This window comes from Drosophila miranda, chromosome XR (assembly GCF_003369915.1).
Source record: "Drosophila miranda strain MSH22 chromosome XR, D.miranda_PacBio2.1, whole genome shotgun sequence".
NCBI lineage: Eukaryota > Metazoa > Arthropoda > Insecta > Diptera > Drosophilidae > Drosophila > Drosophila miranda.
This window is the reverse complement of record NC_046674.1, coordinates 14,823,628-14,833,526: the sequence shown is the minus strand read 5'-3', so window position 1 is coordinate 14,833,526 and position 9,899 is coordinate 14,823,628. Positions and strand designations below refer to the sequence as shown.

General features: G+C 49.1%; 1 protein-coding gene across 1 annotated transcript; it reads left to right on the top strand.

Annotated features, from left to right (window-relative positions):
* Window positions 1–272: 272 nt before the first annotated feature.
* LOC108152199 (YLP motif-containing protein 1) lies at window positions 273–2,875 on the top strand. Its single transcript, XM_017281358.2, has 3 exons — window positions 273–592; window positions 1,261–1,944; window positions 2,146–2,875. Exons 1-3 carry the CDS (start codon window positions 430–432, stop codon window positions 2,643–2,645), a joined length of 1,347 nt encoding a protein of 448 aa, XP_017136847.1. The 5' UTR covers window positions 273–429; the 3' UTR covers window positions 2,646–2,875.
* The last annotated feature ends 7,024 nt before the right edge of the window (window positions 2,876–9,899 follow it).

Below are 9,899 nucleotides of genomic sequence, written 5' to 3'. Positions count from 1 at the left end.
CCTTTTTTTTGCACATTCTGCCTGTTCTCTCTTCTCGCCTGCATTTTGTGTATCTCATCTCGTGTACGCTTTCGCTGCCTTTCCAATCTCTTCGTTCGGCATCCATCGCTGCGCCCCAACAACAACAACAAAAACAAAAAGAAGAGGTAGAAACAGCAACACCAATACGCCGCGCGTCGACGCCACCACCGCCGCTGCCGCCGTCGTCGTCGTCGTCGCCACCGTCGTCGTCTCCGTCATTCGTTTTCTCTATTTTCCTCAATCGCTTTGCCTTTTCATTTTCAATTCGCATATTTTTGCAACTCTACTTTCAGTTATTCGCCGATAATTGATGTCAAAGGACGCAGTGCTGTGCTCCGTCCGTTTCGCCCAGACATCGCCGCCTCCGTAGGAGCCCCCGTACAATCCGCATTCTCTCGAACGACAAACATGCCCAAAGAGGATCCATTCGTGAATCGCGCCCAGCTGCTGAAGGCCATCAAGAAGTACCCGGAGATATGGGACTCCAACAACAAGCTGCACATGTGCCGTAGCGTCACGTCGCCCATGTGGACGGAGATCGCCGAGCAGTTCGGCGGCCATGTACCGACAGGTGAGTCGATGCCGGTTGCCACAGGGAGGCACGGTTGGGTTTACATATGTATGTATGTATGTATCTTTCCACTCCAGGCCAGGGCTGGCCACTCGATGGCCCTGGACCAGGGCCTCGCGTTCGATTCTCGCCGACGCCTGAGACCGGCGCGGATTTTTGCCGCTTGTTGCGCTCTTGCTCTCTTTCGTTCTTTCTTTTTGCTCTGCCTTCGCCGCGCCGCTTGCTGTTTCTTGCTGTGTGTGAGTGCACGAGAGTGTGGGTGCCTGGGCTAAAAATAGACACAGGGCACGCGGAACGCGGAACGGGGGAATAGAGGAGAAGGGGAGGGGCCTGCGTTGGGAGAAATATTGACAAACTCTGACTGATACTCGGGATGTAATGCAAACCGAAGCACATTTAAAATTATATGAGATTGTCCGAAAATAGTTGTACAGCGCCCCCCCCCCCCCCCCCCCGTGACCACCATCCGATAAGATAAGAACTTTTAAGGCACTCATTTAATTATGGTGATGAATCTTAGCTCGAAAAACCAAGGCAGAGATCAGAGATTGGTATTAAATGAATATTTTGAATTTAATCGATATAACAAACGATGAATCAATCTCATGGCATTTTTGGCTTATCGACTAAATAATATTTTTCCTCTTTCGCCCGATCTCGAACCGCAGTTAAGCTCCAGTCGATCTGGAGCCAGATGAAGTACCACTACCACAACCTGGTACACCGCCAGATCCTGCACAAGGAGCGCTTCAACACCAAGTGGGAGCACTTCGATCCCATGTCCTTCATGTACAACATCACCGTGGCCAAGATCGTGGGCGCCCAGGCCACCGGCAGTGCCTCTGATCCGCCCCCAACCGCCGACCAGCCGCTCCAGCTGGCCGTCTCCCCGCCGGCGCTGTCCAACCCAGCCCCCATTGCACAGCCGACTCCAGCACCGCCGCCGCCGCACCTGCCCAGTGCATCCCATGGACGTGGACGTCCGAGCGGCAGCCTCAGCTGGCTGCACTCCCCCGTGCCGCCGCACTCCGCTGTGCCACAGTCGCCGCACCACCTGATGGGACAGCCGGCGCAGGCGCCACCGCCGCCGCTGCCTGGCCACGGCCTGTCGTACACCGCCTTCACTGGGCTCCTGCCCCCGGCTGCCGCTCCAGCGCAGCCCCCTGTCGCCCCACCGCGAAAGCTGGGCCGCCCCAGCTCGCTGCACAACAGCATGCGGAGCCGCATCATCGACGCCATCAAGGCCCGGCCCTCGCTGTGGGCCGGGCGTCAGCGGAGCGAAAAGGGCCAGGGCCAGAGCCGCACCTCGGCCGTGTGGAAGGAGGCGGCCATCGAAATGGGACTAACGCCAAGTAAGTTGACAACCGGAAGTGGGACTATAATGAGGGGATAATGAGGGAAAGGTCGGTTACCAAATAGGGGAAGGGGCTTATCCATTCGATTGGCCAGAGTTAAGGACCTTCCATGACATGCCACCCCCATTGGCGACCTCTGAGAGACCTAGGGCTAGCATCTAGCATCCTGCAGAGACTTTAAACACCCCACCTTTTCAGCTCTCATGCAGACCCGCTGGTCGATCATCAAGCAGCGGTACGTGGACGAACTGCAGAAGGAGCGTTACACCCAGTACTCGCATCAGGGATTCCGCTCCAACTGGGAGCACTTCGAGCGCATGTCCTTCATGCGCGACATCCTGCTGAAGAAGGTGGACGAGCGGGAGCAGACGCGCGAGCACATCCAGGAGATAGTCAGCGAGCAGCAGCAGCACCACCATCAACAGGTGGGACAGCATCTACACCACTACCGACCGCCGCCAGGCCTGCTTGGGCTCGCCGAGCATGCCCAGGACATGCCCATCGGGCTGGTCCAGCACCAGATGCCCCACCTCGAGGGGGTGCACGTGCACCCATCGCAGGCCATGCACCCCCAGAATCCGCAGGCCATCCCAGCTGCCGGCGCCCGTCGCCGGGTCAAGCACGAGTCCGACCTAGAGTGGGACCCATTCGAGATGATCCTACATGTCCATGGCACGGGCGAGCCGGCCGCCAACTGAACCCAAGACTGAGAGCCCAGCCCAGGAGCCAAACGGGAGAGACAGAGACAGACAGACAGCCTATGTCTAAAAAGAATAATCGCCAGATGTAAAACCATCAACTACAACTACTACTAGTACACCCCCAACACTACGCAAGCAATACTCATACAACCCACAACCAACCACTCTCACTTTTTTTTACTACTCTGCAATCGAAAATACATCACTTAGTGTACACGCAAATCGAATGGAGTCCTGGTGTCCTTTTTCTGTGGGTTGTTACCGGAGTCCTCTAAGGAAACAGAGGAATAATATTTCAGATCTAAAGTTGGGAAGGCATGGTGGCAGATCGGAGCACCCGGCAAACCATTCGCCGCGGTGGTATGTCTTTTGGAAGCATGAATCTAATGTGCGAATGGAGGAGCAGGCTTGAATCTGGATCGAAGCCGATGAGCAAGCCGTTCAATGGTTCTGGAGGTGTCTCAGTTTTAGATAGCTGCACTTCTTCTGTTGCCCAACACACAACGTCTGACATTCTTTGTCCATAGCCAAAATCAGCACTTTCGGATGAGCGGAATATTGAAAATTTGGCTCGAAGAAACAAAGCGAATGTTCGATGTACTTGTTGGTGTTGTGTGCCATTCTCTCTGCGAGTGTCTGCTTTCCGATTCGACTTTAGAATCCCTGAAGTGTAACTTTTTAAAAGAGTCATAGATTTTAGAATCACCTTAAGACCCGATTGAACACTTGTAATGGTCCCGCCTCAATCAATAATCCAATGCAATAATCCTGATGCAATAATGAACGTCTCGTCTCCAGTGGAACGGATTCGAGAACGCCTGCCTCAGTGGAGAAAACTAAATTATGCTAATTTTCACTATGTGTGCAACATTTGTCGATTGCCAGAATCGCAAACATTTTTCGCGCTCCCCACGCGGGCCCCCGTTTCCCTCTCCCTCCCCCTTTCCCTTTCCCTGTACACTGACGGAACTCATCCAATAAACCTCTGCCTGTCTCTGCCTCTGCCTCGAACGAGGGGGGTTCTGGCTGAGGGCCAGGCCAGGCCAGGCCAGGCCAGGGCTCTGCTTAACTCCACGCGTAATTCCAATCACGTGCCACAGCCGCACACGGCGGAGAGGGAGAGCACAAGAAAAGTTCTCAAACTGTAAAACGTTTATCAAAATATCCCCCGGCCTGCCATGCCACATGCCACATGCCCCCCAATCCGTGTTCTATATAATTGGTTGCCTTGTGTCCTGGGCCAAAAAGGATTCTCTCGCCCACGATCCGTCCGTGACGGTGGCGGCAGCGTCGGCAGCGGCGGCGCCGTCTCCGACAATATCTTCAATAATAAATGCATTTCACTGTCGAATTTGCCGCATTCTGCACAACACACGTGCCTTAAATAATTCACATCGCATTTAGCGGCGTTTTTGCCAAGCCTCTAATGGGCCAGCCGATTTGTGCAGGGTCGACAATGGGTGAGGGGAGGGGAGGGGAGGGGAGGCGGAGGCATACCGAGGCGTGGCACGCCGCCAGGTAAGTGGAAAGTAGTTGGCCCGGCCCCCACCCTCCGCGGTCCCCGCCTCATCCGCTCCATTCCGTGCTCTCTGGCTGGAGGCGAAAATTTGCCTAAAAACTCAAGTAGTTTGCTCAAACTTTTATGCTCCGTGCATTTATCAACGCCACGAACGGACGGACAGACGGACGGACGGACGCACGGACAAAATGGAAAGAGGCGGAACGAAGGAGAGACTCCGTGAAACACGGCAGTGGCAGTGGCGGTGGCAGTGGCAGTGGCAGCGGCAGCGCAGCAGCCTGGAGAAAGGACTGACTGCCGTGTAAAACTTGCTCCTTTCCGAGAGGTGTACGAGTATGTGCGCGTAGGTGAGATGATGGAGCGTTATTTAAATGGTTTTCGGATGCGTACGTGCGAAAATGTTAGTAATACGATGTATCGCCCCAAATGGGATTTGCGCGCCACGAGAAAATATTTGCGATTTGTTTGTTGCAAAAATCATGGCATTCGACAATCTCAAGATAAATATTATACACAAATGTATGCTTTAGGTTTTGTATTTTAAAAATTTAAATGAAAAATGTAATATTTAATTCATTTTAATTAATTCTCTTAAAAGGAAAGTCATAAATATTTGTGATCTGCACTTCTTTAAATTTCTCAACCAGTCTTAGCTACAATTTTACAAACTTTCTAGATTTTGTATTTTAAAAATTGAAATTAAAAATGTAATATTTCTGTTAATTCTTTTAAAAGGAACGCGGTGAAAATATTTGTGATCTGCACTTTAATTTGATGTTTCTTTAAATTTCTCAACCTTTTCTAGCTGCAATTTAATGAACCTTAAATTTTAGCTTTGAATTTTTTAAAAATTTTTTAATTTAAACTTTATATAACATTTAATATTGTTATTTAAAGAAAGGCAAGTCTGCCGAGAGTAAAATTGCAATGAATAATTTTTTTTTATTTAAAAATATATTTATAAATTAATAAACGTGCTATTATTATCTTTTCTCCAAAATTAAAAATAAAAGTTATATTTTGCCGTATATTAATAATACAAATTAGAAATTAATTTGTATTTCATTTCATAATTTATATTATACAAAAAATTATAATCGCTACGATCACTGGTATGTATACATATGTATGTACATATGTACATAAATTTATCCATAAATAAAATTAGTTCTGATATTTTTAATATGGAAAACCCGCAAAAATATTCTTTAAATATGAATGGCATATCGTGTTTAATGGGGGTTCTGGGAGCTGTTAGGCGCATATTATCGGTCTCTATGGGGAGTCGTTTAATGTGGCACACAGCTCTTTAGAATTTCATGCGATTGATAAGTTTTTGTGCAACGGGCACTCGCACTAACATTTCTCCTTGGATCCCTGTAATGGCTTTCGAGTGGAAAAGAGCTCCGCTCGCGTAAATGCTCGGGTGGTGATTCATTTCCGGCGGAAGTACGCATACACACGCACTCATCCACACCCATGCACACCCATACACACTCAACGGTAAATCTACAGGTACAGGTATAGCAACAGCACTTTCCACGCCCACTGCCACCCACCCACACCCACACACACACACACACATGATAAGAATGCTTATGTGAATTATCGCACATTTTAGGGTATTGCAGGCGTTGGTGGGGGATGGAAGGGGGGACAAACAGAGCCCAAAAGAACTAGAAAACTTGTCTAAAAGTGCGCGCTCCACTCATATCTCCCAGGCGGACGGACAAACCGACAGCAGCGCATAAAAACTTTTAAATTTACTTTTGCCAAGAGTTTCGCTCTACGCCCACGCCCACGCCCATGCCCACGCCCACGTACCCCTAGACCTAACAAATCCGCCGTACTCCATTCGCCATTCGCCATACCCATGCATATTCATTTCAAAAATCCACACACACACACACACACACACACACACATGCACATGGGCAAGTTTCTTGTAAAAGTCTCCGAAAACCACCCCCCCTCCCCCCCGCAATCAACGAGCTGTGAGAGAGAAAAAAAAAACAAAGTTTGGGGGGAGGCCCAAAAGGTGGCCTGGAGGGGGGCCGCTCCAGTGCGGTCCGGATACGAATCCGGAGCGGCATCGCTTAATAGAGCTGCCAAAAATTTGTGTGCCTCCAGGTTGCGCGTCGCTTGTCGGCAGACGCCGCGTTGCAAGCTCTCAAAAATTGCTCACTCCACCCAGACCCCCAAAATCCTAGCCAATTCCCCCGCCTATGATATTTCTGTCTTCCCTTTTTTTTTGTTGGGCACTCTTGTCTGTGTCTTGGCCTTGCCACAGTGGGCCACAGCCCCTCATTTGGGCAATTATAAATGCGAGTATAATTATAATGCGACGGGGACCATGCCCCCGTCAAGACCCCCCCTCCAAGTCCGGGGCCACTCTATTGGGGGGCAGTGTATAATGATACATTTCGACCTTTTAGCTTCCTGCCAGCACACGTTCCCTCTCGATATAAGCCTCTTAAGAGTCAAACCTGGCCAAGATTCCTATCGAACATTTGTGGGGGGTGGGGTGAGGGGGAGGGGGGTTCGTTGCCTTTTTCTTTACGAAAATAGCTTTAGCTCGATAAGTTCTTTATTTGACAAGTACCCCACTGTGCCTTTTGGGGGCTCCTTTATGCGCTCCGCTCTCCACTTTATGCTGTCCCTTTTCAAGAGGGCGTGAGGGCGGTGGGGAGATGGGGTTTGCTGTAAAATGTTGCCCCACGTATCCTGCAGCAATTCGTAAACTAATTCTACATACGTGCCCGTGTCAGCTATCACCCGCCCTCCTCCCGCCTCCCGCCACCCGGCCCTTTCTGGTTCCCGCAGAGCGACCAAATCGTTACGTGCGTTGGGCCTTAGCCCAAAAACAAGGCTCTGGCTCCGGTTCTGGCTCCGGCTCCGGCTCTGGCTCTGCGCCCTGGCTGTGTGCGTCATGTTTTGATTGGCGTCATGTACACGGACGGATTCGGTACGGCTCTTCAGGCACGGCACTGCAGTAGAGCCCAGGCCCAAGCGGCGGCGGGGCGGGGGAAAAGGGGATTTAGATTCATTTTTTGCTAATAAATAATTGCATTTTCACCTCAAGAACTCACTGACAGACGATGCCCGCCGGGGCTCCATGAGGACATGAGGGTGCCCCGGCGGGGTCTGGGGTCGGGGGGGCGGTCTGGGGGTGACACAATTCAATTTTCCGGCGTTTCCGTTCCGTCTGCACGGTGGAGGGGTGTGCGAAGGGGGGGTTGGGGGGCATAGCCAGTTTTTGTAATTCCATTTCTGATTTCATATTTTGCTGTCACTGTGAAATGATTCAATTTTACAGATTTCTGAGCGCAGGGAATGCCACATACAAGCACAGATATTTGCATGCATGTGTGTATCTATGTATCTGTGTATCTTTTCTTTTTTCCTGTTATCAATCACAAGCGAAATGCGAATTGTGCGCAAATTTGTTGCATACGCAAGAATACTCATCGTATTCGTTCGTATTCGTACTCGCACTTGTATTCGCACTCGTATTCGCATTCGTATTTGTTATATTTTATATTGCATGGCAATCAGAGCGTCGCTTCAGATGATTGACAGACGGATTGGTATTTCTTTTTGGGATATCTTGCAGCTGGAAATTCAGTGACCTGAAACATTTCAGAGTGTGTCTGTGTATCTGTGTATCTATGGATATGCCATCTATCAGATATTTCCTGCCGATTGGAAACATTAAAAATTCCGAAAAAAAAAAAACATTACTTGACACTTGCTTTGATTGATTCAATTTGAATATTCATTTGGGTGCATTCTTGATGTTCACTTCCATGGAAAACATAAAGCAGTTCCCTTGTTCGCATGTCCTTCGCTTCGACTCAATTAGGTGTGAGGTTAATTGGTCCAGTTTCGATTGCACAATCCGCCGGCAAGAGGCGGGATCCGTAAGATTTATTATGATTTTCGAGAGAAGATATTGTTCAAGGTAAGGCCCAAGGCCCACGGCCCAAGACCCAAGACTTTCCATGCAAATGCGAGAGGACAAAGGCGCTGGGCTGCGATCCCGTCGGGCCATCCTTTGAAGGGCGCTCCTTGAGGCCGGAAGTGTCCTGTCCTTCGCAGAACTCGCACGTGTGTCGGCATAAAATAATGCGACATTTTTATGGCCCAAACGAGTGCCTCCGCGTCCCTCTGTCCCTCTGTCCCCCCCCTGTCATGGAAACTTAAAGCGGTGCTAAAATTTATGAATGAATTTCGACTGGGAGAGGACCAGGACCCAGGAAGCCGACACACAGGACGACAGGCGGCAGCTCGTCGCAGGTAAGCAATAACTCAGAGTCCGGGCCGGGCCGGGGTGTTCTTTTTTTTTTTTTTCTTCTAATTTCTTTTTGGCCAAAATACAGTTTCGGTCTTTGCATAGTAAAAATGCCCAAAGATTTATGATGAGGCTTGTTGAACGTGCACGGAAATGTAGGAAGAGCTAATCCTGAATGAATGAATTGCGCTCTTGGGCCCGTCCGTACAGTGTGTAGGGAATGGTATGGTACGGAATGGAATGGAATGGAATGCAAATCCGTTGATTTAGAAATTCCATTAATATTGGAGTTGTTCCTGGTTCTATTTGGCTTTATCAATATTCCACACGAGGGCCACAAATGCGGCTGAATGCGACATCTAATACTTTCAAATGCTTTCAGTGACTTGTGTGTTTGTTAAATAAACACAACCAGGAAATGGGCTGGCGAATAATAATAATCAGCAGTGAAGCAAAAACATAAATCAATAAATCCCCTTCGAAATTAAACGATTTTGCAGTTTTGTTAAAGGTAAACAATTTGGTTTTAATTAATTTATCTTGTTCGCTTTTGATCTATGAAAAGTGCAGGCCACAGGCCTGGGAGAGAGACAGGAACAGGGAGAGGGAGAGGGCCGAGAGGGCCGACAGGGCCGACAGGGCTATCAGTGTCTGCTGACCACATTAGCATGTCAGAAAAAATAAACCGAAAACTTCTTGGAAAAACTTTGCTTATGTTTGTTTCCTCTTCTTTAGGCGGGGGAGGGGGGGGCTCGACAAAAACTTGGAAAATAAACAACAGAACGAATTTTGGTGAGTCGTCGTCGTCGTCGAGGCCGTGTTCAATATGCACTCGTAACTTTCCTTTTTGGTTATTGACACATTTTGTGACATCCAATGAGTTGCTTAAACAAACACTAAACAGAGAGAGAGAGGAAGAGAGTGAGAGAGAAGTACAGCCCATGCAATTTGTAGGTTATTTTGTTTTGTTTTGGTTTCCGTAACTCTGAGGGTCAACTACTTGGCGGAGGTGGAGGTGGAGGCGGAGGCGGATAGTCCGTCCGGACTGCGTGTGAGTGTCATTTTCATTTTGTTTATTTGTCAGTCATTATTTTGGACAAATATTGACGCTCTTGTCATGCCCAGTAGCACTCTGCGTTAATTGATTTCGAATTTCGGAGCCACTTTTATTGTTATTATAACAGAACCCCCCACACCCCCCACAACCCCCACCACCCAAACACCACCCAATGACGATTCCGATTCCGATTCCACCTAGCACAAAATACACAAACAATCCACGCACTCGATTGGGATTCAATCCAGGCATACCTATGCCCCCCCCATCACCCTATCGCCCAATCCACCTTTCGGCAAGTGTCTCACACTCCACTCGATCCACTCGACCCAACCAGTCTCTGGGCCAAACGAAGCCTTTGGCAAAACTTTGATGAAACATTTC

Coding starts and splice junctions, on each gene's coding strand:
- LOC108152199 (XM_017281358.2), top strand. CDS start 430: ATGCCCAAAGAGGATCCATTCGTGAATCGCGCCCAGCTGCTGAAGGCC. Junction 593..1,260: donor CGGCGGCCATGTACCGACAG/GTGAGTCGATGC, acceptor CTCGAACCGCAG/TTAAGCTCCAGTCGATCTGG. Junction 1,945..2,145: donor CGAAATGGGACTAACGCCAA/GTAAGTTGACAA, acceptor CCACCTTTTCAG/CTCTCATGCAGACCCGCTGG.